This window comes from Zootoca vivipara, chromosome 17, assembly GCF_963506605.1.
Source record: "Zootoca vivipara chromosome 17, rZooViv1.1, whole genome shotgun sequence".
In the NCBI taxonomy this organism is placed as follows: Eukaryota; Metazoa; Chordata; class Lepidosauria; order Squamata; family Lacertidae; genus Zootoca; species Zootoca vivipara.
Genome location: NC_083292.1, coordinates 17,589,405 through 17,617,283, shown reverse-complemented (window position 1 = coordinate 17,617,283; position 27,879 = coordinate 17,589,405). Strand labels below are relative to the sequence as shown.

Below are 27,879 nucleotides of genomic sequence, written 5' to 3'. Positions count from 1 at the left end.
AAACCGCGCGAGATTCCCCGTTCTCGCAAGCGCGCGACCCGCTGTCATCCCGCCTTCGGGAGCCGCCGCCAATCGTGGTTCCGCCAGTGGGACCGCCCCTATCCTCCCGCAGCCAGTAGGAGAACAGGAATCCACCCTGAGGAGAAAAGAAAGAAAGAAGCGGCCCGTCTCCTCACAAGCAAGGCTAGCTCCGCCCCTCGCAGCAATTCCCACTCCTACGCGCACCACCCGGCCCCTTATCCCACTTTTCATTGGGTATTTTTTTCCTCCTCCGCTAACCGTCCCGCCCATATTCGCGTCCGGCTCCGCCCCGCTCCTAGGCGCAAAAGTTTAGGACTCTTGGTGTGTGACTGTTCCGCCTGCTTTCTACGCCACGCCCACTTATTGTGCCGTAATGTCCGCCCTCTCCCCTCTGATTGGCTCATTTCGGGGGTAGATACCGCCGAGTGGGGGTGGCTAGCCCAGCTTCTCGGAGGCAGCCGCTGAAGCGCATGCGCAGTGGACCTCCCGGAGCGCTTTTTCCTTTGCTCCTCCGTCCGGCTCTTCTGCGCGATGTCTCCGGCGCTTTCCAAGCCCGAATCGGGGCCGCTGCCCCAGAAGCTGCTGGCGCGCTACTTGCTCCTGCTGCGCCTCTACCCGGTGCTCACGAAAGCTGTCTCCAGGTGCGTGGGCTGCGAACCTGAGCATGCTTTCTACTCGGGAGTAGGACATAGCTGTCAAGTTTTCCCTTTTCTCGCGAGGAAGCCTATTCAGCATAAGGGAATTTCCCTTTAAAAAAGGGAGAACTTGACAGCTATGGAGTAGGAACCCCACTCAACTCAATGGGATTTACTCCCGAGTAAACTTGTTCTGGATCCAACTGTGTTGCGGTTCAACTAAGCTTTATTTGGAGGAGACCCGTTGGAATGAACGAAACTAAGTTAGTGATGCCCATTCACTAAAATAGGTCACTCTGAGTAGGGCTGGGCTGACATTGGATCCAATCCCCGGAAACTGCATTTGCTGCGGAGAAATGCCTATTTAAGTCTGTGGGGCTTACTCCCGAGTAAGCATTCAGTCAGGTGGCTGCCCAGGAACAGCCTCCTGTTACCTTTAAACTTAATTTCTTAGGAAGCAAGTCCCATTGAACTTGGTTGGGGCTTACTCCAGAGAAAGCATTTCAGAATCCGGGTAGTCCTGTGTTAGAATCATGCAGTCTTAACTCATACGGAGCAGGACCCCATGGAATTCAGCAGGACTTACTTCTGAGTAGCCATGGTGAATCACTAATTGTGGGGTCCTAGGCATGCAAGTTCTATTGAACTCGCTGGAAATTCATTCCAAGAAAGCAGGTTTAAACTAGTTCTGTGTGTCCGTTTTTTTTTAAAAAAAATCTTCCTTTGCTTTTTAAAATACATGTTATTTGCTAAAATGCACGGCAGTGCTGGTGGAGGGTGAAGGGAGTTGTAGCATTTCAACAGCACCTGTTTGGAGGAAGGTGGCTTAATTCTTCTGTTTACAGAGATGGGCCGGGGCACAGTATCATTTTCTTGCAAGGAATCTCCTGACTTTGCCCTTCCTAGAACTTAGGGGTGGTTGTCACTCTCCCATGTCAAACTATTTTATCTTCTAACACTTATATGCTGCCCTTTGCCCCTGTGTGGTGAACTATTGCTGTTGCCAACAGTCAGTGTGTTTATTTCGTGCATCACCTCCTTGCGACACCCTTGCAAGGAAGGTTAGGTTGAGAGCAAGCAATTGGCCTGAGGTCACCCAGCGGCTGGGCGGGGATTTGAAGTCGGTTCTCACCCCCAGACCTAGGCCACATTTGCGCTGTATAAAGCTCAACTGTACCACTTTTAATAGTCCTGGGGATTAAAGAATCCTGGGAAACTGTAGTTCTGCATGCTGAGATGTCACCTCTGCTGTTTTTTTTGGGTTGGGCATGTAAAGTCTGCAAGACAGCTTTAATTTGCATTAAAAGGTTCCATCCCAGGACCAACAGGTTTATTAGGAAATAATCTCTAGTAGTTGAACTTTTTTAAAGATCTCAACCTTCAGATTAGAACCTTCCTTGAAACTTCAACAGCGTCTTGCTGGACTGGTTTAGCAACCTGATCCACCAGGCTGAATGGAGCAGGATTTGCCCAACTCCATATTGGGCATCTGAAGAAGGGCGCATGCACACAAAAGCTCATACCAATGACAAACTTAGTTGGTCTCTAAGGTGCTACTGGAATGGATTTTTTTTTGTTTCGTCCATATTGCATTGTTAAGGAAGCCAGATCCTAAGCCCGAGAAACGGCTCTTAACTGAGCTGAAATGGGCTTAAGCACCCAAGTATGCTTATGTAAGGATAACAGCCTTAGCCTGCAAAGCGTTCCTAGCTGGGTGCAAAGGGTTGTTTTGTGAAGGCAACCCTGTTTAGGGAAGTTTTAAATGTCTGGTGTTTATTGTGCTTTTAATTCAGTTGGGAGCCACCCAGTGTGGCTGGGGAAACCCAGCCAGATGGGCGCATAGCTGTCAAGTTCTCCCTTTTTTAAAGGGAAATTCCCTTATGCTGAATAGGCTTCCTCGCGAGAAAAGGGAAAACTTGACAGCTTTATTGTCAATGATTTCTCTCGTGAATGGTCAGCGTGCTTATTCTGCCCTCAGCCTTGGCAGGACACAAAAAAGGAAGCACTTCTTCAAACGGTGCTTAGTTAAACTGTGGAACCCACTCCCACAGGAGGCAGTCGTGGCCGCCAACTTATATGGCTTTAAAAGAGGATTAGATAAATTCATGCTAGCCACAGTTGGAGGCAGCAATGCTTCTGAACACTAGCTGCTGGGAACCACAGGTGGGGAGAATGTTGCTCTTGTGCTCAGGTCCTGCTTGTTGGTGTCCCCCCCCCCAGGCATGTAGGCGGCCACTGTGAGAACAAGAGGCTGGACTAGGTCAGGTCACAGGCCCACCAGGCTCTCCTCATGTTCTTAATGTACAAGGTTTTAGCCTCTAAGGTGCTACGAGACCCTGCATGATCTGAAGCTTCTCTGCCTCATTGCTCTGTGGGAGTAAGGGTGCTCTCTCGGGCATTGCTGCCTGCATTGCTTCAGTTTTCACACTCTTAGCAAAGAAATGGGGTCAAAGCTTTGGGGTGCGAAGTATAGTTCCGTGGGGAGCTATACTTGAGCATTGAAAACAGGCTTTCTGATGAGCTGGGTCATGTTCCGGCTTCATTCATGCAGCTGTTAATTCCATTTCCCCAGAGTTTGCCTAACTGCTAATTCCAAGATTGTGCTTGAGCTTTCACACAGCATAAAAGCCACTTCTGGAAAACTAATGTGATATATAGCATGTTCAACACTCATCTCCGTGTTCCTTGATTCCAGAAAAAAAAATCCGTCGGTAGCCCCCTTAACCTGGGACTATTATTATTATTAGGTAAAGGTAAAGGGACCCCTGACCATTAGGTCAAGTCATGACCGACTCTGGGGTTGCGGCGCTCATCTCGCGTTATTGGCCGAGGGAGCCGGCGTACAGCTTCCAGGTCATGTGGCCAGCATGACAAAGCCGTTTCTGGCGAACCAGAGAAGCACAGGGAAAAGCTGTTTACCTTCCCGCTGTAGCGGTACCTATTTATCTACTTGCACTTTGACATGCTTTTGAACTGCTAGGTTGGCAGGAGCTGGGACCGAGCAACAGGAGCTTATCCCGTCGCGGGGATTCGAACCGCCAACCTTCTGATCAGCAAGCCCTAGGCTCTGTGGTTTAACCCACAGCGCCACCCGCGTCCCTATCATCATCATCATCATCATCATCATCACCCCATCTTTACCCCCCAGACCAGGACTCAAGGCATCTTACACAAATTAAAGCTAGACAGATAAAATACAAATAGCTAAAATCATATAAAAGGTAATCTTTAAAAAGTAATTAACTGGAATAGAGTTTAAACAATGCACTGAAATGAACTCACTTGGAGGATTCGAGTAATACACTTAAAATGGACAAATATAATATTTAAAAATGAGGTTAAAATGTTAAGAACAGACTGACAAGGTACAACTTTAATTTTAGTACATAAGGCATATAGAATTATATGTAGAAGAAATAAATATGCTATAAACCAGAAAGGGAAGTTATAACTGAAAATGTAAAATGTTAACTGAAAATGTAAAATGTAATTTGAATTTTTGATTATGCTAAAACTTGTTGTAAAGTCTTAATAAAAAACAAAAAAACCTGCAGTTCCATGATTGAACAAGCACCGCAGTGCGAAAGGAAAGTTGGAAAATGGGATAGAAGCTCTTGCCTTATAATCAGAAAAGCAAATGCGATGCTCCCCAAAGCTAAATGCATCCTCTGGCTGAGACTAGATGACCTTTCCTTGCCAGAGTATTGAGCAAAAGTGCTTGAGCTCTCCAGGGCTCATTTGGGTCCCCTTCCCACCCATCTCTTGAGAGCTCTTGCAGACCTCAAGATGAAGGGGTTGGGAGTATTTCCAAATCCCAGCAACCCACGTTTCTGTTGATCTTTTTGTGTTTTGCACAGGTGCTCACCTGGAGAAAGGGGTGGGGCAGAAATTGGATTCCTTTCTCATTTCATAGAATCATAGAATTGTACAGCTGGCAAGGGACCCTGAGAATAATCCAGTCCAGCTCTCTGCGGTGCAGGAATATGCAGGGATCGAACCTGCAACCTTGGCATTATCAGCACCACACTCTAGCCTAGGCATAGGCAAACTTGGCCCTCCAGATGTTTTGGGACTACAACTCCCATGATTCCTAGCTAACAGGCCAGTGGTCAGGGATGATATCTGGAGGGCCGAGTTTGCCTATGCCTGCTGTAGCCAACTGAGCTATCCGGGTAAAGGCAAACCTCACCGAAATCACACTTTCTGGAACAATGCATGAACCGAAACTTAGACATCCGTTGAAATTCGCGCTTCTCTGAATTTTGCAATCTGGTTCCCCGACCAAGTAATGTGCTCAGAGATTCATTGTCTAGGGTAAAGTGTGGGAAGAAACACATACGTCAGAGGAACTAACATACAAAAATGTGTTCTGTTAGATTGCACCAGGTTGGGCACAGCTAAATGAGATGGACCTTTGGTCTGATCCAGAGATGCTGCTGTTAAATCCTGGACGAGCCGTAGAAGTGTGTTAATAATCTCCCAAGTAACCTACAATTGCATGAATTGACTCACCCTGAAATTCTGAGCAAGGCGGGGGCTCAGGGAGGAACTTAGAGGTGCCTCCATGTGTCAGGTTATGATACAGGCCTCTTGTGTTTACGAGGCCAGTTTGCCAAATTCCTCTTCTTTGGCCCGGTGATTTTAACTAGATTTTAATGCTAGAACTCGTGAACATGCTGCAAAGCTGAACATTGGAAGATTCAGGACTGAGAAAAGAAATGACCTCTTCGCTTAGCGCATAGTCAAACTGTGGAACTCGCTGCCACAGCAGGCAGGGATGGCTAGAAGGCTTCGAAAGAGGATGAGACCAATTCATGAATGAAAGGACTATAGATCGCCACTAGCCACAATGGCCTCTCCATCATTGGAAGGCAGTAAATGCTTCTGAATACCAGTTGCTGGAAACCACAGGAGGAGAAAGTACTGTTGTGCGCTGGTCCAACTTGCAGGTTTCCCTTTGGGGCATCTGCTTGGCCACTGTGAGAGCAGGATACTGATCCAGCAGGCTCTTCTCATGAGTGGCTTTGTTGCTTGACCCAGGCTGGCCTCTGAGACATTCTCTCCTTTCCTTCCTCTAGTGCTGTCCTCTCGGCCCTCGGGAGTTTTCTGGCTCAGATCGTTGAGAAGAACCAGAAGAAAAGAGGTCTGGATTTGGCCGGCCCTTTGAGGTTCTTCATCTATGGGTAAGTGTAGGGGCCAGAATGGGGCCCCATTCTTCCGAGGGCAGATCTGGGCAGGTTTGCAAAGCGTGCTGTGCCCGTATGGAAATATAGGGATGTTGGCAGGACCACAGCCAGATTTCACACGCCAGATAGTTAAACTGTGGAACTCGCTGCCACAGGAGGTAGCGAGGGCCACCAACTCGCATGGCTTTAAACGAGAATAATGGTACCCATAGTTACTATGCCCTGTCTCCACCAGTGGAGGCAGTAACGCTTCTGAATGCAATTTCCTGGAAACTGCAGATGGCTCTAGTGCCCTTGTGCTTTGGTTGTTCTTGGGTCCTGCTTGCAGGATTATCACTGTGAGAAAAGGATGTTGGACTAGATCAGGCATCCCCAAATGCGGCCCTCCAGATGTTTTGGGACTACAATTCCCATCATCCCTGGCTTCTGGTCCTGTTAGCTAGGGATGCTGGGAGTTGTAGTCCCAAAACATCTGGAGGGCCGAGTTTGGGGACTAGATAGACCATGGGCCACATCCAGCAGTCAGGCTTCTCTGACATTCTTAACCTGCACAATTGGAATTTGCCTTTGGCGGGGGGGGGGGCAACAAGGATGTCCCTTTCCCCATATACATTGCAACCATTGCCATGCAGCCAAATATTTATCTGGCAATGGCTGCCCCTTGGAGCCCCCTGCCCGTTGTTGGCATCCCCCAAATGCCCCTCGCTGCTCTCTTTCTGGTGAGCGCTTAAAACATTTTTTGCTTAGGCCAGCTGACCCAGACATGTCGAAGTGACACGTGTTTTATTCCTTGTTAATTACTATTAATTTTAATCGCCCGTTCAATGCTTTTGAATTTCCTTTTTTAAAAAAAAAAAAACCAAAAACGTTTTTAACATCGGCTCAGAGGTTTTCTGACTACCAGGGTTGTGATGTAGTAAAACAATCTTGCGAAATAGTGAACAATCCCTTCTCCTCTTAGCAGCCAGGAGGTTGCATGATATCACAGCAGCTCAGCGAATGGGGGAAGGTTATGGGTTTTATTGCTGGGGTTTAAACTGTCTGGAGCCGAGTTTTTACAGTTCAGCTGATATTTTTCGAAGAGGCAGAATGATGTCTGTATGAACAATGTACAATCTCACTTCCTGCCCCTCCAGGTTTTTCTTCACTGGGCCACTGAGCCACTATTTCTACCTCTACTTGGAGCGATGGTTCCCATCGGATGTGCCCGTTTCCATTGCCAAGAGACTCCTGCTGGACCGGCTTGTGGTTGCCCCAGCCTTCTTAGTGCTTTACTACTTCGTCATGAACCTGCTGGAGGTACCGTATTTTTTGCTCCATAAGAGACACTTTTTTGCTCCTAAAAAGTAAGGGGGAATGTCTGTGCGTCTTATGGAGCGAATGTGTGGTCGATCGCTGGCTCCCTTTCCGCCATACCTGCCAAGTTCGGAACGTAAAGATCCGGGATCGGCAGCGCGCGCATGACCGGAAGTTGCGTGACGCAACTTCCGGTGGCGCTTCACCCTTCTATGGGCACCAGAAAATGGCGGCGCCAGCGCCGGAAGTCGCTTCCGCGCATGACCGGAAACACGCAAAAGCGACTTCCGGCGCCGGCGCCGCCATTTTCTGATGCCCATAGAAGGGCAAATCGCCACCGGAAGTCGCGTCACGCGACTTCCGGTCATGCACGGAACCCTAACCCTAACCATTTTCTGGTGCCCATAGAAGGGCAAAGCGGCACCAGAAAAATGGCCGCCGGGCAAAAGCCGATTTAAGGGACAATACCGGGATTTTTCACTAAACGGGAGACCGCCGGGAAACGGTAAGAAAAAAGGGGTTTTCCCGGCGGAAACAGGATACTTGGCAGCTATGCTTTCCGCCCGCCCCCCTGCCCAGGCCTCCATTGTTTAATGTTCTGCAGACGGAGGCTGTTTGTTTCCCCAGTGACATGTGACTGCCTGATTAGATTATCTGTCTGGAAACTGCAGAAACGGCTCCCTTTCCTTTCCTAAAGAAGCTGCAGAACTGTGAGTTGAACCCCATAAAAACAGGAAGTTTTCTCTTTGGAAAGTAAGCTCAACAACTTTGAGCTGATCCTCAAAAATAGAGCTTTTCCCCTTTGCAAAAGAAGCTGCAGAACTGTGAGCTGACCCCCCCCCCAAAACGTGGCTTTTCCCCTTTGCAAAAGAAGCTGCACAACTTTGAGCTGATCCCCCCCAAAACGGGGCTTTCCCCCTTTCCTCCTCTAAAAACTAGGTGTGTCTTATGGTCAGGTGCGTCTTATGGAGCGAAAAATACTGTGTATCCCTGGGTCTGCCCTGTGATGGAAAGGCTTGTGCCCATCAGTTGATCAGGATGGCGGTGACGGTGACCGTATGTGGAGCAAGCTTTTCTCCTCTTGCTCAGGAGGTGTAGTGAAGTGTAGGTGGGTTCCCATGGGGCAAGACACAGGGATAGCAGCAGGAACCTTTCTTGAACTAACAGAACTGGGCAACAGGAGCAAAGCAACTGCTTATATACGTTTTCAAAGGCCTGGGCCACTCCCACTCCCAACGTGATTGGCTGTCTAAACTTCCAAGCTGCGAATTGTGACTCAGACCTTACGGGCCAATGGCAGAGGCCCAAATCCTGAAATGTTCTGTGATTGGACATCATGTATTGAATCAGAACACAGGGGCTTAGAATCCTTAGTCCAGACTCAAGCTCAGGCAAACATAGACCACTGAATACATAACAGGTAGGACCCGAACCAAGGGCTTCAAGATACAAGAACGGCGATCCCGACTAAATGCCAGGAAGAACTTTCTGACAGCAAGAGACGTTTGACAGTGGAGGTTGTGGATTCTCATTCACTGGAGGTTTTTTAAGCAGGGCCTGGGTAGTCACCTGTCATGGGTGCTTTAGCTGAGATTCCTGCATTGCAGGGGGTTGGACTAGGTGGCCGTTGGGGTCCCTTCCAACTCTACGATTCTATGATTCTAAAATGCGAATCCCTGAACAACATAGGTCCAGGGTACCTCAGGGACCGGCTGAGCCCTTATATCCCAACTAGATCGCCGAGATCATCTGCAGGAACACCGTTGGTCATTCCTCAAGTTGCTAAGGCTCATTTGACAACAAACAAACAAACAAACAAACAAACAAACAACAGCAATAACTGAGTATCTTCGGTCCAGGCCTGTAGAGATTCAGCAGGCATCTTCTTGTAAACACCTGCTGCAGACTTTTCTGTTCTTTCAGGCTTATTATGTGAGCAATTAAGAACGCATCCTTCAGGCAATGATGTCCGTTTTATATGGTTTTAGTTTAATTTATTACTGCTCTGATTTTCTTTTAATGATATAGCAGTATACACTTCTTTTTTAAAGAAATAAATACATAAATAAAATGTAAAAGTCTTGGCTTTTTTGCTGATAAAGTGGTGCTATAAACCTTGCTAAATAACCTGCGTGAATCCCTGGCCAGTTGTTTCTCTCTCTTGGCCGGAGCTGCCTCACACGGCTGTTGTGAGGGTAGAATGGTGGTGGTAATAATAATAATAATAATAATAATAATAATAATAATAATAATAATAATATCCCACCCATCTTGCTGGGTTTCCCCAGCCACTCCTGGGGCAGCTCCCAAGAGGATATTTAAAAAAACAATAAAACGTCAAACATTAAAAAAACTTCCCTAAACAGGGCTACCTTCAGATGTACAGTGGTGCCTCGCTAGACGAATTTAATTCGTTCCACGGGTCTTTTCTTATAACGAAAAATTCGTCTAGCGAATCCCATAGGAATGCATTGAATTTTTTTTTGCCCATAGGAACGCATTAATTGAATTTCAATGCATTCCTATGGGAAACCCCGATTCGCTAGACAAATTTTTTGTAAAATGAATTCGTCTAGTGAGGCAACCTCCGCTAGAAAAAACCTTTCCTTAAGCGGAAATTTCGTTAAGCAGGGCATTCGTTAAGCGAGGCACCACTGTATTCTAAAAGTCAGTTGTTTATCTCCTTGACATTTGATTGGAGGGCGTTCCACAGGGCGGGTGCCACTACCGAGAAGGCCCTCTTCTGCCTGGTTCCCTGTAACCTCACTTCTCGCAGTGAGGGAACCGCTAGAAAGCCCTTGGAGCTGGACCTCAGTGTCCGGTCTGAAGGATGGGGATGGAGATGCTCCTCCAGGTATACTGGGCTGAGGCTGTTTAGGGCTTTAAAGGTCAGCACCAACACAGGGACCTGGGTTGGCTGGGACTTGAACCACTGCAGAAGAGGTGCAGAGCTTCCCCCTGGTCCATCCCCCCCACTCCCTGGAGGGCTCCTCTGGCTCAGTTTATCCCTCCGTGTCTTTCAGGGGAAGGATACCTCTGCTTTTGTCAAGAGGATGAAATCCAGCTACTGGACATCCCTCAAGATGAACTGGAAGGTGTGGACGCCAGTCCAATTTATCAATCTGAACTACGTACCTATGCAGGTGAGAAGACTCGCTTTTTGGTCGGGGGGCGGCGGGGCGATTCCCACTCTGTGGGGTGCTGAGCCCGGGGGGTGGGGCAGGGGAAGACCCACATGATTCCCTCCACGTGCCCCTGGGCATTCATTCCTTACATGCATGTCTCCCAAGTGGTTGGGGTGCATCCATGAAGTTATCAGTCCTCTTAGGGCTGGGATAACTAGGACCTTCCAGACGTTGGACTCCAAATCCCATCAGCTCCAGCCAGCATGAAGGGCAGCCGGAAATGATGGGAGTTGGAGTCCACCGACATCTGAAAGGCCACAGGTTAACCCCACCCCTGTATTAAGGCAGTCCTGAACTTATAGCACATCTAGTGTTATGAAAGGTAGCAATGGCCGTAGCTCAATGAGAGGGCAACTTCCTTGTGCCAGCTTCAATCCTTAGCATTGTGAGGTGGAATTGGAACAGGTCCCTTTCTGAGAACCCTGGAGAGCCGCTGCCAGTCAGTGCAGACAGTCAGCTTCCCGTTTCTTAAGGGAATGGCTGTAGCTCAGGGGTAGAGCCAGGGCCGGCCCAGCCATGAGGCAAAGGGAGGAGACTGCCCCGGGCAGCGGAATCCACAAGTACAGTGGTACCTCGCAAGACGAATGCCCTGCAAGACGAATTTTTCGCAAGACGAATGTGTCTTGAGATTTGATGGTGATTCGCAAGACGAATTCATTTTGCGAAAAATTCATCCTGTGAATCGCATTCCTATGGGAAACCGCGATTCGCAAGACGAATTTTTCACAAAACGAATTGACTCGTGGAACGAATTAAATTCGTCTTGGGAGGCACCACTGTACAGCAAATCCTTTTATTTCTCCCCTTGTTCCTGATGTAGAATCATAGAGCCACAGAATTTTTAGAGCTGGGTAGGGACCCTGAGGATCATCTAGTCCAGTGTTTCCCAAACTTGGGTCTCTGGCTGCTGTCAGACTACAACACCCATCGTCTCTAACTAGCAGGACCACTGGATGATGGGAGTTGTAGTCCAACAACAGCCGGAGACCCAAGTTTGGGAAACACTGATCCTAGTCCAACCCCCTGCAGTACAGGAATAGGCAGCTGTTCCCCCACAGGGATCGAACCTGCAACCTTGCCGTTATCAGCACCACCCTCTAACCCATGTAGATCTTCACCCATCCTTTCTTCCCTGCCGGGGAAGGGCTCCATTTTGTGGTTTGCCTCAGGTGCCAGAATGCCTTTGGCTCGCCCTGGGTAGAGCCTCTGTTTTGCATGCAGAAGGTCCCGGGTTCAGTCCCCGACAAGCACCTCCAGGGAGGTGAAGGTGGTAGGTCAGAACTTAAATCCTAACCAAATTCCTCCCCTGAACACAGTTCCAGGTGCTGTTTGGGAACCTGGTGGCCCTCTTCTGGTTTGCCTACCTGGCCTCTGTGAAGAAGTGACCCTGTAGGAGCTTGCCGGTTGAAGAGGAAGCTGCCCTCCATGCTTGATAAAGTTGCCTGCCAGGGCAGCCAGCAGAGGACGAGGGACTGTGCTTAGAGAACTGATTTGCTGCCTGCCGTTGCAGAGCTACTGTCCGAGACTCTTCTGCACCTTGAGGAAAGCAGGGATGGGAATGGGATGCGCTGTGCCATCTTCCAGCTGGGTCCTTCTGGGCCCTGTCACTTTAACAATCACATCTGGTACACTACGTTTATTAATTTTGTTTCTCATTTCTTAACGTTTAGTTTTTCTTGGGCGGGGGGAAGCGACAGACAGCAGGCAATAACTCTTTTTAAAAAAATGGTGCTTTAATGGGAACGGTTTAAAAATGTGTACTGGAATCGGGAAAACCAGCACAAGCCATTTTATGTGTATGTTTCTAAAAGAAATAAAATTGAGAAGATTAATCTCTTAAACGATAAAAAAGGGGGAAATGACTGGTTTTGTTGAAGAGGCGGGATACCTGGCTAGGGGGGGGGGGAAGGATGTGCGAAAAGGATTGCAACCCTATTGCGAGCTGAAGGTGAGCCAGAAAAGTGAGGCAGCTGCAGAAAAGGCAAATGCAATTTTTAGGCTCCATTAACAACAACCTCAGATATGCAGAAGACACAACTTTGATGGCAGAAAGTGAGGAGGAATTAAAGAACCTCTTAATGAGGGTGAAAGAGGAGAGCGCAAAATATGGTCTAAAGCTCAACATAAAAAAAACTAAGATCATGGCCACTGGTCCCATCACCTCCTGGCGAATAGAAGGGGAAGAAATGGAGGCAGTGAGAGATTTTACTTTCTTGGGTTCCATGATCGCTGCAGATGGTGAAATTAAAAGATGCCTGCTTTTTGGGAGAAAAGCAATGACAAACCTAGACAGCATCTTAAAAAGCAGAGACATCACCTTGCCGACAAAGGTCCGTATAGTTAAAGCTATGGTTTTCCCAGTAGTGATGTATGGAAGTGAGAGCTGGACCATAAAGAAAGCTGATCACCGAAGAATTGATGCTTTTGAGTTAGGGTGCTGGAGGAGACTCTTGAGGGTCCCATGGACTGCAAGAAGATCAAACCTATCTATTCTGAAGGAAATCAGCCTTGAGTGCTCACTGGAAGGACAGATCCTGAAGCTGAGGCTCCAATACTTTGGCCACCTCATGAGAAGAGAAGACTCCCTGGAAAAGACCCTGATGTTGGGAAAGATGGAGGGCACAAGGAGAAGGGGACGACAGAGGACAGATGGTTGGACAGTGTTCTCGAAGCTACGAACATGAGTTTGACCAAGCTGTGGGAGGCAGTGGAAGACAGGAGTGCCTGGCGTGCTCTGCTCCATGGGGTCACAAAGAATTAGACACAACTAAACGACTAAACAACAACAAAGCATGGAGAAGAGAAGATTTGCTTCTGCAAATCTGCTTGCCATTTAACCCTCTACTAGGCACAAATTAAGGTCCTCCCCCTGCATCCCATTTTGGAATGAGAGCCAGTGGCTGGACCCAGTTGGTATTAAACACCCAATTGGTATTCTGCTCATCTGCAAGCTTCTTTTCTTCTTACTTTTGCCAATGAAAGAAGCTTCACATTAAACTGCAACAGGATGGTGGTGGGGTCAGGGCTTGGCGGGATGGCAAGAATCTGGTTCCCCTATTAGTATGAAGGCAGATGCAAAACTTCTAAAAGGGGTGTGTGTGGGGGGTGTGTGCATTTCAGATGTTAGAAGAGAAGCAGGAACAATTTCCTCCAGCCACTTTCTCCATGGCACGCAACATTTTATAAAATTAAGTCAAAATATCCAGAAGCTGTGCTTCTTGTAAATTGGCCTTGTCAGTTTCTTCATTCCGTTGATTTGTACGTTGGTATGTAATACAGCAAAACATTACAATAGTGAAAAAAAAATGCAAAACGTTCGAGTAACACTGAGAGCATCTAAAAATATTTATAAAACTGTCACAATATCTTCACAGCTAATAACCACAAGGTTGCCAGTAGGGCTGGGAGATATATCAATATATCGCCCAAAACCAGTTTGAAGCCCATGTTGCGCTAACAGTTTCATAATTTTTGGCTTCTCTGTGTGTGCGTGCTATGCAAAAATCACTGTGGGGAAAACCATGAAGCCAGCTGTAAGGGGGAGGGATTATAGAGAACCCCCCCTCTCATCAGGAGCAGCCCGTCTCCAAGCAGTCATGAAAGCGCGGGGTCTGAAAGGGGTGAGTCAGGAGACGGAGAAGGAGTGCCAGGGCTCTGGCAGCATTGGAGAGCCCCTGCTCCACAGACAGGAAAAGAGGGAGGCGGGAAGGGTGGACAGGGAGAAGGCAGACCGTAGACCCTTCCTCCCGACACCGGTATTGAGGAGGAGGAGAAAGGGGAGGAGATTCACTGTCCTGAGGCTTTTATGTTGGTCAAAGTCGCGAAAAGGGGCAGTGCCGGATTCTGATACGGAATGAGAAGACATGAAACCGACAGCTCACTACACTGTAAATAATGTGCACCAATAAAGACTTTTGAAAGGCAAGTATGTGGAAGGTCGTTACTCAGGAGTAGTCTTAACAACCCTGACACCAGCCAACGCTTCTCTTGATTCCTGCAGTCCTGTTAACTCTTGCCGGCTTAGCTCTCCCCTTCCTCCTGCAGAGGGGGCAGCAAATCACGAGAGTAGGGCCCAGCAAAAATCAAAATGCGGGAAAAACCATGAAGCCAGCCAATATCTCTACAGACGGTAGCTCCATCCTTATTTCAGACATTGTGATATACCGTATCAGTATAGTGGTACCTCGGTTTATGACTTTATGAACTTAATCCGTTCCAGAAGTCCGTTCTTAAACCAAAACGGTTCTTAAACCGAGGCACGCTTTCCCTAATGAGGCCTCCCGCCGCCAGTGCCCTTCCACTGTTCGGATTCCATTCTTAGACCAAGGTAAAGTTCTCAAACCAAGACACTATTTCCGCTTTTGCGGAGTTTGTAAACCAAATCATTCTTAAACCAGACTGTTCTTAAACCGAGGTACCACTGTACATCACAATATTTAGCTGGCGATATACCGTATCATGATGTTGGAAACCGGATATCGCCCAGCCCTGGTTGTCAGGAATGGTATCTTTATACAAGCAGCGGCAGCAGCCGCTGCTTCCTTTGGTATGGAACTAGGGAAACTATAATGGTACCTTGGTCCTCAAACTGAATCCATTCCGGAAGTCCGTTCCAAAACCACAGCATTCCAAAACCAAGGCGGGCTTTCCCATAGAAAGTAATAATAATAATAATAATAAATTTTTATTTATACCCCGCCCTCCCCAGTCAAAAACCGGGCTCAGGGCGGCTGACACCAACAGAACCACAAAGTAATGCAAAACGGATCAATCTGTTCCAGACTTTTAAAAACAACCCCTATAACAGCAATTTAACATGAATTTTACTATCTTAACGAGACCATAGATCCATAAAATGAAAGCAATAATCAATGTACTCTACTATAAATTAAATAAGACGGTATTGTAGATTATAAAAATTAATATTATTATTATTTCTTACCTGCACTGATGATAGTCATTGTTTGGATGGGGGGCTTTTGTCCCTTTCCGCAGTCACACAATCAGTAGCTGAGCTGGGTTCCACAAAGTCACAAAAACAAATTAACCGAAAAAGCCTCAAAAACAAAATAAATAGCAAAAACAAAAGTTTGACTTCTGAAATGTTTGGAAACCAAGGCACAGCTTCTGATTGGTGCAGGCGCCCCTGAAACAATAGCCAACGGCCACATCGTATGTTTGGCTTCCGAAAAACGTTCAAAAACTGGAACGCTTACTTCCGGGTTTTTGGCATTTGGGAACCAAGGCGTTTGAGAACCAAGGTACCACTGTAATAGCTATCTCGCCTGCATTAAAAATATGAATATTTATTTATTTATCCCACCTATCGTCAAAGCAGCTCAGGGTTTGTGCAAATGGATTCTGTCCATTTAACACAACAGCCCTAAGAGGTAAGATAAAGGTAAAGGGGCCCCTGACCATCAGGTTCAGTCGTGTCCGACTCTGGGGTTGCAGCGCTCATCTCGCTCTATAGGCCGAGGGAGCCAGCGTTTGTCCGCAGACAGCTTCCGGGTCATGTGGCCAGCATGACAAAGCTGCTTCTGGCGAACCAGAGCAGCGCATGGAAACGCTGTTTACCTTCCCGCCAGAGCAGTCCCTATTTATCTTCTTGCACTTTGATGTGCTTTCGAACTGCTAGGTTGGCAGGAGCTGGGACCGAGCAACGGGAGCTCACCCCATTGTAGGGATTCGAACTGCCGACCTTCTGATCAGCAAGCCCTAGACTCTGTGGTTTAACCCACAGCGCCACCTGGGTAGGCACAGGCAAATAGGTGGCCACTCTGTGCCTCTGTTCTCCTCTCTGTGATGAGGCTGCCTTATTCTGTTATGGGTCTGCAGAGCTCACACTCCTGCTGCCGGATCAGATCCAGATCGACACAAAGAAGGGGAGCAATATTTTGCCCATGGCCTTTTGAGGAAAAGGAGTGGCTGTTGCTCAGCTCTACCACCAGATGTCAAGCTTGCTCCATTTAAAGGCCAGCAGCGAGTTTCAAAGCATTCAGGGGAAATCCGCCCGCAAAACTCCGCTTCCCCAGAAAGCAGCCACGGTGGCTCATCCTATTTATTTAGGAACTTAAAAGGATTTCCAAATTTTGCATTTGATACAACAGTTTCCAAGCGCGCAGTATGTGTCATTCAAATACAACAGCCTTGTAAGGTTGGCCAGTATAGTATCCTCATTTTTGCAGATGGAGGGCTGATAAGAGAAGGGCATGGCTTGAAGTCTTCATAGTTAGAGGATGCGTTCAGCTGGAGACCTCCTGATCAATGAATGCTTCAAGTTTCAAAGCCAGTGTGGTCCATATCTAACCCCCTGTCTAGTGGGAGAAGGCCAGCAGCCCAGCTGTGGCTTGACTCATTTGCTTGAGTGACCTGTAGCAAATATTCTGCAGGCACCTTAAGAAGAAGAATCTATTATGGGCTTGTGGTGTGGCTTGGTGATGGTAAGGAAGGCTTTTAATGTGTGATGCTTTATTGTGTTTTTATATATGTTGGAAGCCAACAACAACAACAACAACAACAACAACAACAACAACAATGCCATCACTGGGGGATGCCTGATTGGCACTGACTTGTGACAGGGCCTTTTGGGTGGTGGCTCCCCAGCTGTGGAATGCCCACCCTAGAGAAGTGTGTCTGTCTCCGTCATTTATTAATTTCCAAGAGGAATTTCTGTCCACCTAGGTTCATTTGGTGCCTGGAGAATACTGTTCCTGGCAGCCCCGAGATCACTGGGTTGAAGGATATTTTAAGTTCTTTTCCATTGCTAATAACAATAATTGTATTATTTATACCCCACCCATCCGGCTGGGTTGTCCCAGATACTCTTTTAGACCCTTTTAAGTAAGCTGTGGTTAACAATTTCATTGGCCTGCATCACAACTGAGTTATCTTCAGATAAGACCCACAGAAATGAGCTGCCCATGGATTTCAAGGAGTCAACTCTAAGAGTATGACTTAGAGACAACCCACAATATTGATACAGCCACTGAGAGCTAGATGTCGAGCCACAGCAAAAAAATAAAGAATGAATAATGAAATGAATGGGTTGGATTGGAATAACCCTCTTTGCGTCACTGACAGAAAGGACTGCTTACTTTCCAAGTCATCGATATTTCTGCCTGTGGCTCATGTATGTAACACAAGCTTATCAGCCGCAGCAGCTGAATGGAACTAGCATGTGAGAAGCAGGATAACTCGGAATACCAAACACTTTGGAGATTGGGTCCTAGGGGAAGGCTATAACTAGAGTATGGGTAGGCAAACTAAGGCCCGGGGGCCAGATCTGGCCCAATGGCTTTCTCAATCCGGCCCACTGATGGTCCAGGAATTAGCATGTTTTTACATGAGTAGAATGCATACTTTTATTTAAAATGCATCTCTGGGTTATTTGTGGGGCATAGGAATTCGTTCTCCCCCCCCCCAAAATATAGTCTGACCCCCCACAAGATCTGTGGGGAAGTGGACCGGCCCCCTGCTGAAATGGTTTGCTGAATCCTGAGCTAGAGCATCAGCTTTCCATGCATCTCTAGGGCTGGGATGGACCACTGCATGAAACCTTGGAGAGCTGCTGCCAGTTGGTGCAGACTACTGACCCGGACAGGCTAATGGTCTGACTTCATAGAAGCCGTGTTTGAAATTAGCCAGGCGCCAGGCGCATTTTGCACCCAGCTATCAACTACTTGCAAGCAAGTGAAGATGCCTGGGCACCAAGATGGCATCGGACATCAAAATCTGGAGGTGCATGCCTGGGGATCCTTGGATCTTGACTATTTTCACACACTAGTACCACATCCTGTAGAATTCTATGTTTTACCTGCACAACCAGAATGACTTTCTGGAACCAAAATGCTTTTTCTGTGCAGCCTGGGCACGAGCAGTCAGCGTTAAGAAAAAGAGGTTAGAATGGACCAAGATATATGCGGACTGTCCCTGGATCAAGCGACTTTTCTTCCTTAAGTTCTTAAATTACCTTAAGGTTGTCATCTGAACTAGCCAGATGTTTAACTGAGAATCAATTGCAGTCTATCATTTGAAAAATAAGACTTTAGAGCCTTCTTACCCCAAATTGGCAAATACAGTCAAACCTCCGATCCCGAATGCCTCCATTTCGGAATGCTTTGGCTTCCGGACGCCGAAAAAACCAGAAGTAAATGCTCCGGTTTTCTAACGTTTCTTGGAAGCCGAACGTCCGATGCGGCTTCCGCTGAGTGCAGGAAGCTCCTGCAACCAAAGAGAAGCTGCTATTTGATTGTCAACCATTTTGGAAGCCAAATGGGCTTCCGGAAACAGATTACATTCGACAACCGAGGTTTGCCTGTAGACATTCTGTTTTGGCAAGCCTAACCTTGGTATAAGGAGCCATAACATTGGTTCAAGGGAGCATTTGGTGCCTAGCTTACTGTATATATCTTGAGTTTCTAACACTGGGTAGAAGGCAGCTTTCTGTCTTCCTAAACAGGAGGTGTGAGAGAGGCAGAAAAGGACTCCCTCCATTGTAGGGAGGAAGCAGAAGGCAGAACCACAGTCAGAAACTGAAAAGTTGGAGCTTGATATTGCTTTGGATAAATTTGCAGCCGGGACGGATCTTGAACTGGGAGCCTGGGCGTCGCTGATCACATGCTCCACCCCTCCCCGGCCGCTGCAGTTTTAAAGCAAGATATTTTGGGCTGCACAGATGCTGATTCCAACGCTCAAATCTTTAAAGCTTATCAAAAACCTACTCTCTGCCCCCCGCTCCCCCCCCCCAGTTTGGAGCCCTCAACATTCTTAACCACCAAGATCTTCTTATGTATAATAAACACAAAAAGGTCTCTCTTCCCAGATTTCCTGCTAAACCCAAAGATGATTATAAGCTAAATCCCTTGCATATGGTGCCGTACTTTGCTAAAAAGTTGCAGCGCAGCGCTGCCTTAGGCAGATTAACCCCTTCCCTGCACCTTTGTCAGGGCAAGACTTGTCACAATAACATCTCCAAGGAGCACCAAGGCCTCTCGTGGGATGAGGGTCAAGGGGGACTGTACTACCTGCATGGAAAGCTGTGCGTATGTCAAGCAGATGAAGCGAATGTCCTATTGGCCATAGAATTCAGCTTCCAGAGAATCTACGGATTCCTGGATTTAAACTACTGTGCAAGTTTCTAGTCCCATTCCTGGGAAAATACATTTGAAAAGTGAGTGGGCCAGGTCTGCTGAAATTTCTAGTGTATCAAATTTTTATTTATTTATTTATTTAGATAGATTAGATTAGATAGATAGATAGATATACCATATTGCCCCAAATATAAGCCACACTTGAATATAAGCAGCACCTTTAAAATTCAAGGGGGGGGGAAGACAATACCTGAATATAAGCCACTCCCTTAAAATTACACAGGCACTCACACCCATAAATTGCAAATGTAGAAGAAAATCCTTTGGGTACTAGAGAGGACCCGCAAGTGGGTTAAACACCTGTTCGTAGCACCGCAAATGCAAATAAAAAAATCAATACTGCACTGTAAAATACGGGGAAAGCGATGAATGACATTAGAATTAATTGCACAACAGTCTCAAGCTCGCAAATCGGCAATAAAACATTTTTTTTTGTTCTGTTTTACCGTATGTCTGTTTCAGCAGTGATATCGTAAAAGCCAATTTTTGTAAGGTTGCAAATTTAAGCCTTTTCATGGTTGGAATTTGGGGGGGAAATGATGCAGCTTATATTCAGGCCAATACAGTGTGTGTGTGTGTGTGTGTGTGTGTGTGTGTGTGTGTGTGTGTGTGTTTAAAGCCTCTAAGTGGTTTAATGTAAGATGTTTGTTTAAAAATAGCATTAAAAACAACAGACATAATAAAATTACCAAAATAATAGATACGCTCAACAGATTATTATTAACAAAGAAGAAGCAAAATTACATGTCTGGGAAGGCCTGCGTTAAAAAAATAGAAGTTTTTAGAAGGCCTCACAAACAGTACATCGAAGGCTCTCGCACTTAAAGAGCAATTTTTCTAGTTGTTGCTGTATAAGCTTTTCTGAAGGAATCGAGGCAGTTTCAGTTTCCTGGTTACTCCGTGCTCTTCCCCACGACCACCAGAACAAATTCTGGGGAAGGTTTATTTTTTTTTAGTCACAGAATGAATTAGACAGAATATACAAATTATACAATTTGCTCGGACCTGCAGAATTGATGGATAGCGCCAACTGTGTGTGGCTCAGAAAGGCAAAATGTGAGGCTGTCAGAGGGGACAAAAGAGGAGACCCAGGAATCCTGGAGACAAAGTTATGTTTGGTACTAGCCACAGTGGTTATGTTCTACCCCCAGTATCAGGGGCAGTATATTATTATTATTATTATTATTATTATTATTATTATTATTATTATTATTATTTATACCCCGCCCATCTGTCCGGGTTCCCCCAGCCACTCTGGGCGGCTTCCAACAAAACATTAAAATACAGAAATCCATCAAACATTAAAAGCTTCCCTAAACAGGGCTGCCTTGAGATGCCTTCTAAAGGTCTGGTAATTGTTGTTCTCTTTGACCTCTGGTGGGAGGGCATTCCACAGGGTGGGTGCCACTACCGAGAAGGCCCTCTGCCTGGTTCCCTGTAACTTGGCTTCTCGTAGCGAGGGAACCGCCAGAAGACCCTCGGCGCTGGACCTCAGTGTCCGGGCAGAACGATGGTGGTGGAGACGCTCCTTCAGGTATACTGGGCCGAGGCCGTTTAGGGCTTTAAAGGTCAACACCAACACTTTGAACTGTGCTCGGTAACGTACTGGGAGCCAATGTAGGTCTTTCAGGACCGGTGTTATGTGGTCTCGGCGGCTGCTCCCAGTCACCAATCTAGCTGGGACTCACCAGTAGGGGAGATCTGCTGTTCTGCTCAGGTCCTGTTTGTGTGCTCCCTATAGGGGTATCTAGTTGTCCCCCTGTGAGACTAGAGGGGCCACTGGCCTGATCCAGTAGCTATGCTCTCCTTTGGAAGGACACCTTGAATGGGGAGGAAAGAGGAGACAAAACCCCTTAACTTACGAGAAATGTATACGACCGGATTTATTTCAGTTGCGCTACGCACAATCAGCTTCGTTTCAAAACATGCGTACAGCAAGAAGCTCGCTGTCCTCGGGGAAACAGAGCTTGTGGTGGTTAATTATTCTTCCTCGTGAATGTTATTATTTCATTTATGGATCGCTTTCCTGGGAAGCCCCTCAAAGCGATTTCGCAGTACAATAAAATCATATGTAAAACAATTGCATATATAATGGCAGTTAGAACAATGGCCCGTACAAAAAAAAACAACAACCCAGAAGAAAAAGCCATTGCAGTTTTGCAGTTACATATATCAGGAAAGCACTTCAAATCCAATATATATCTCAGCTGACATAAAAAGCTCCACTTAGGTTTGGAGAAAGAGGGAAATTTCCAACAGATGCTAAAAAGACAATGTTGTTTGATTGACCCCCTCACATATATTTTTTTCCATTTAGCAATTCCATGAAATATAATCAGGGCCAACGAGACCTTCCTACTCATCGTGGCATAACCCACATGCTGCACATCGCTGGCAACAGCCAGGTACGGACAGACCCTCCAGCGCCATCCCAAAATAGTTTAACAATCGATCCCCCTTTCCCAAGGAACTCCGGGAATTGTAGGTCCGTGGGGGGGAGTAGGGGTTGCCAAGCAATGCTCAGTGTGCTTAGTGGCGTAGTGGTTGGCGTGTCAGACTGGGACTCTGGAGACCAGGGTTTGAATCCCCACTTGGCCCTGTTTAGGGAAGTTTTTAATGTTTGATGTTTTATTATGCTTTTATATTTGTTGAAAGCTGCCCAGGGTGGTGGGGGTACAAATAATAAAATTATTACCATTATTTATTAAGAAGAGTCTGTTAACCGAACAGAGTGTGTTCTGTAGGTTTGATTCATCCCAGAGTTGATCCATCTGCAGTATTGGGTCCCATTACCTTTTCACGTCAAAGTGCAAGTAGATAAATAGGTACCACTACAAGCGGGAAGGTAAAAGTGTTTCCGTGCGCTGCTCTGGTTTGTCAGAAGCAGCTTAGTCATGCTGGCCACATGATGACCCGGCTCCCTCGGCCAGTAAAGCGAGATGAGCACCGCAACCCCAGAGTTGTCTGCGACTGGACCTAACAGTCAGGGGTCCCTTTACCCTTTCACACACAGAAAAAAATATACTGTATATGGGGGGGGATATATTGAGCAGGGAAAGTGCTACAAAAGAAAGACACCTGGGTCCTTTCTTACCATTGGCCCCCTGTTCCTGATTTAATCTTCCCACAACTGCCGGAATTGCAGAACCACCCATCGTGAGTCATGCGGCCTGAGTCAAGGTTTGGAGAGAGCATTCTGAAATAGCACATGAAAAGATCGAGAGCTGACCTCGTTTTTCCATTTGCATTGCTGGTGTCATGCCTTTGCCTCCTCCCTTTTCTAGCTGTGTCTCTTGTAGTCCATGGAGATCAAATGGCTCTTGGTCCTGACCTCTGGAATGTGGGGCCATTAGCCAGCCAACCAGCTACTTAAGGGGCTACTGTGGCTTCTTTTGAAATGACAGCGGCCAGCTCCTACTCCAAGGCATTTACGTTGCCGTGTGTTTTTGGCACACTAGATCAGCCTTCTCCCAAACTAGCCCCCTCCAGAGGTTTGAAACTGCGACCCCCATCAGCCCCACTTGGCAGGGGCAGCAATGCACAGCTGGATGGAAATGTTGGCCTGGTGTGTGGCAGCTGGGGAAAAGGCAAACGGGATCATCAGGAAAGCAGCTGGAACTGCCGATAGTAACTCCAATGAAGGTGAATGTTGGAAGGACAGAGCAAAGAAAGGACATCTTCCCAAAGTGCATAGTTAACCTGTGGAACTCACTCCCACAAGGAGGCAGTGATGAATGGATTTCAAAGAGGATTGGACAAATTCAGGGAGGAGAGGGTTATCAAAAGCTGCTAGCCATGATGGCTGCGCTCTGCCTCCATGGTCAGAGAGGCAGTAATGCATTTAAATACCGGTTGCTGGAAGCTACAAGAGGGCAGAATGCTCTTGCAATCAGGTCCGGCATGTGGGTTTCCCACAGGCATCTGTTTGGCCACTGTGGAGAAGGAGATTCTGGAGAAGGAGTTGTATTGGAGGTGGCAGGATGCTTTTCATGTGCAAACTCTTGACGCCAGAGAACCAGGGACTGCTCCTGTTTCCAGATTGCCTCTAGAGGGCAGGCTAATCCACTCTCAAAGATACAGAATTCAATTCACTGCTGGGCTTTGAGCTTGCCCCAGACACCTGATTATTACAAGAATCAGAAAGGCTTCTTCCTGGGCCAGGAGACAGTATTTTGGTCCCTCCACTCTTGGGTTGCCCTCTTGAAACCTGGACATCCCCTGAGGTCACACGAAGAGAGGAAGCTTCCACCTAGCAAGTCAGAGCATCACCCTATATTGTTCAGCTATGTCTCCTTTGATGGGCAGTCAAATCTCCAGGGTCTCAAGAGAGAGGTACTTTTCTAGCCCTGTTTGCAAATGGCAACTTACCGTATTGGCCTGGATATAAGCCTCACTCCCTCCCCCCAAATTCTGACCATGAAAAGTTAAAGTGCAGCATATATTCACGACCTTACGGTACTATGCAGTCAGGAGCGCAGGGCAAACAGCGCCAGGAGCGCGGCAAAGTGACGCCCGCCCCGTGCATAGTCCCCCCCGTCCTCTCCCCTAAGGCTGGGAAGGGAGAGAGCGAGGAAGGGGAAAGGCGCTGGCAACGCAGTGCGGCTCCCCCTCCCCTGCTTAGTATGCAGCCAGGAGCAGTGATGAATGGAGTGGCTTATATTTGGGTATTTTTTTCCTCTCCCCCCCTCCAATTTTAAAGGTGCAGCTTATATTAGGGTGTGGCTTATATTCGGGCCAATACGGTATTTATTTTGCTCGGAGACACCTGCGTAGCATCACCTTGAGAAGTGGTTGGAGGATCTTCTTTGGAACACTGGTGTACCTGGCAGGAAGTTCTGCTGGTGTACACAGTCCAAAGGGTGAATGCTAGCAAGTCTAACAGGTCAAGAAAAAAATGGTCCAGGTTCAATATAGTAAGCCAGGTCCAATGTTCCACGGCCAGGCTCCTGCTGCTGCAGCCCATCCAGGGCCAGGAAATGTGGGTGTCAGTCCCAAAAAGCAGTCTTGTGCAGCTCCTGGAACACCCAAGCTGTGGTCCATCAACATGGAAAGTAGCTCTTCTTCTTCTTCCTCTTCTTCTTCTTCTTCTTCTTCTTCTTCTTCTTCTTCTTCTTCTTCTTCTTCTTCTTCTTCTTCTTCTTCTTCTTCTTCTTCTTCTTCTTCTTCTTCTTCCACTTGGGTGTTGCCCTGATATATCTGTCAATGCTAATCTTGTGTAACCCTCCCTTTTGTGACATGTTAGTGATGTAGCAATGATGTATCGATGATGCTGTGCGAACTGTATTCTGGGATATGGTGGGAAAGTTTGAAAAGTGAGTGTTGCCCCATGCTCTGGGTTCCCTCGCTGCTGTTGACCCTGTTGCGCAACAATAAAGGATCTAAGTCTACTGACCGCTGTTTTGCTCCAAAAGTTGCTTGGCTGGAATTTCCCTCTTTTACTGACCGCATGGACCTGCAAGCTGGGCTGTAGAGTAGTCTCTCAACCCAGAATTTTCCTTAACAGATGGCGCCCAATGTGGGGCTAGCGGTTCTGTCACCCATGTGATGTCGCACGCGCCTGACGAGTCCCCCCCCGCCCCCCCCGTGTCGGGTAGAATTCGCCGCCTCTGGTATGGTGGAATGCTGGGAATGGCTAGGAAGATCCATAGGCAATGCTTTCCCAAGGAACACAGACGAAACGGCAGGCCTGTTCCCCCGAGGAAGCCACCAATCTCTTCTCCTCACCAGCAGTTCCCCGCGAGGTCAACCGGCAAGCTTTTTGTTAATGTTCCTCTACCTTATTCCTGAATGAACCACCTGTTGTTGCAACAGCCCTGATCCTAATAGAAGAGAGCTGCAAAAAAATTAAAATTTCAGCATTATAGGCAAGGAAGAGGGTTTTTTTTCCTGGTCAGCAATAAAACATCTCTCTCTCTCTCTCTCTCTCTCTCTCTCTCTCTCTCTCTCTCTCTCTCTCTCTCTCTCTCTCTCTCTCTCTCTCTCTTTCTTTCTCTCTCTCTTTCTCTCTCTCTCTCTGTGTGTGTGTGTCTGTGTGTGATTTCATTGTCCTATTCGCCATCGGCACATCCAGCTGATTTCAGCTCTCAGTGACTCAGAAAAAAAGAGAGGAAAGAATAAAAAAGGCAGCCCTGGTGATGTGCTGGTCCCCTGATATTCTTTCATGTGAAGATCTTACAGGCTGTTTCATGTCGTAGGGCATGATTCCCACAATGCTCTGGGGCGGCATCATTAAAATGGTGTGGGGGGGGGAGGGACTCCGATTCAGACACAATGGGTTTTGCCTGACAAAAGGCCATTCCATCTCTCTTCTCCACCTGATATTTCAGACCTCTATCACAGAACGACTGACATTTGGGGGAGGAAGAGAAGGCGACCTGCTCTCCTTCGCAGGCTGGCTGGCATGGTGTTGATGTGGGTCAGGAGGACAGCCTGCTGTTCTGCAGAGCCCCCACAGCTGATAGCACAGCTCTTTAACAGGAGGGGGGGGGGTCATGGCTCAGCGGCAAAGCATATGCTTGGCATGCAGAAGGTCCCATCCTCAATCCCTGCCATCCCCTCACAGGACTGGGAAAACCCCCTGCCTGAAACCATAGATAGCCGCTGCCGGTCAGTGTAGACAATACTGAGCTAGATGGACCAATTGTTCTGACTCTTTATAAGGCAGTTTCCTACATTCCTGGGAATGGGATTAAAAAAAATGGGAGAGAAGGGACCCAAATGTGGTGGTCCTTCAAGCCTGGATAGCTCAGCTGGTTAGCGCGTGGTGCTGATAACGCCAAGGTTGCAGGTTCGACCCCTGCGTATTCCTGCATTGCACAGGGTTGGACTAGATGATCCCCGGGGTCCCTTCCAACTCTATGATTCTACGATTTACACTTCTCCAAAGGCAGGGCAAAGGAAAGCACCGAAGGCCATAAATAAGAATGAGGAGAGATGGGAATCTCAAAGTTTCACCGGAATCGAGGTTTTACTGGCTCAACAGATTTCTATAGATTATTCTACAGCAGCACTACAAAAAGGGATGAATATTTTATACGCTGTGCGAATGAACCATCAACTTATGCCAAATATATAAATGTCCAATTATGTGTCATTCCAAATGATTTCCTCCACCCCTTGTGTTTCTGCCGTCCCTCGTTCTAACCAGAAGTGAGTCTTGCACTGGTCAGAGAGCAGCCAAGGTGGAATTAAACAGACTGACTGTGTCTCACCTGCCTACCAGATCAACAAGGTTTTGGGATCTCGGCTGAGTCATCCCAAGTCTGTTTCAGATGCTTTGATAGATCGATTTCCTGACCTTTTGTGGTTCCCTCCTCTAACCTTTTGATGTAGTTCAAACAGGAACATCACCACGGCCGACTTTTATGGATCCTGAATATCCAATTGTTCCCCTTCCTATTTTTCTGGGACGGCTGTAAGATTTTGCTGGCAGTCTTAAACTCTGCAATGAATGTGGGTTAATTTCAGTTGCCGGAAGTCACTAGAGGGGAGAGATGCTGTTGTTCTCTGAACTATTGTCTGCACTGCAGTTCTCCAAGGCTTCAGGCAGGTGTCTCTCTCTTTGCCAGCTATACCTGGAGATGCTAGGAACAGAATCTGGGACCTTCTGCACGCAAAGCAGATGCTCTTCCCCTGTCTCTCTAGCGCCACCTGCTGTTGGGCTCCCTGCCTTCTGCCTTGCCAGTGCCATTGGGCACCAACCACCACTGGCCAGAGGAGGAAACCATAATGCCATCCCATTTCTCAGGCCCACCCGGTTCTTGTCTCCCCCTCCTTGCCTAGTCGATTTCCTCACCCAGATTTCTCCCCCCCCCCAGCACCCTTCTTTCTCCCCCTCCCTGAAACCAATCAATCTGCAGAGCCTCTTCATTTCTCTGCAATCTTTATCTCTTGTCAAGTGGAAAGAGGGAGAATGATTTGAGATTTGCACATCAAAAGGAAGCCACGTGTGCTATTGGGGGAAATTAATAAGCATTAAGGGCCCTTTCACAAAGTGTCCAGGCCCAGCGTCAAAAGAGATCCAATTAGAAATGTTTTTGACTAGGAATTGTCCCTCTTCGCTTTGGGGCCTGGATGAATGGGCTTTCTTGCAAGAAAGCTCTCCTCCTCCTCCCTGCCTCCTCGCCTTGTCCTTTCTCTGCAGAAAAGCAGAGAGAGAGAGAGAGAGAGAGAGAGAGAGAGAGAGAGAGAGAGAGAGAGAGAGGGAGAGAGGGAGAGAGAGAGAGAGACCATCAAAATGCAGAGTGCAGAAGCACAGAAAACTTCCACCTCCCAAGTGGTGCAAGAACACTTGGTAAGAAGAACAAAAAACAGCTGGAGATTGTCAGCATGGGAATGTGCCTGGCAAACTAGGAAAACCATGGGCATAAATACCACAGAAGCAGGAAAGGCACATAAAGAAAAA

General features: G+C 47.3%; 1 protein-coding gene across 1 annotated transcript; it reads left to right on the top strand.

Moving 5' to 3' along the window:
* Positions 1-485: 485 nt before the first annotated feature.
* On the top strand, positions 486-12,192 carry PXMP2 (peroxisomal membrane protein 2). The gene is made up of 5 exons (XM_035099306.2): positions 486-662; positions 5,735-5,839; positions 6,979-7,141; positions 10,162-10,281; positions 11,640-12,192. The coding sequence occupies exons 1-5, from the start codon at positions 553-555 to the stop codon at positions 11,706-11,708; spliced, it is 567 nt and encodes a 188-aa protein (XP_034955197.1). The 5' UTR covers positions 486-552; the 3' UTR covers positions 11,709-12,192.
* The last annotated feature ends 15,687 nt before the right edge of the window (positions 12,193-27,879 follow it).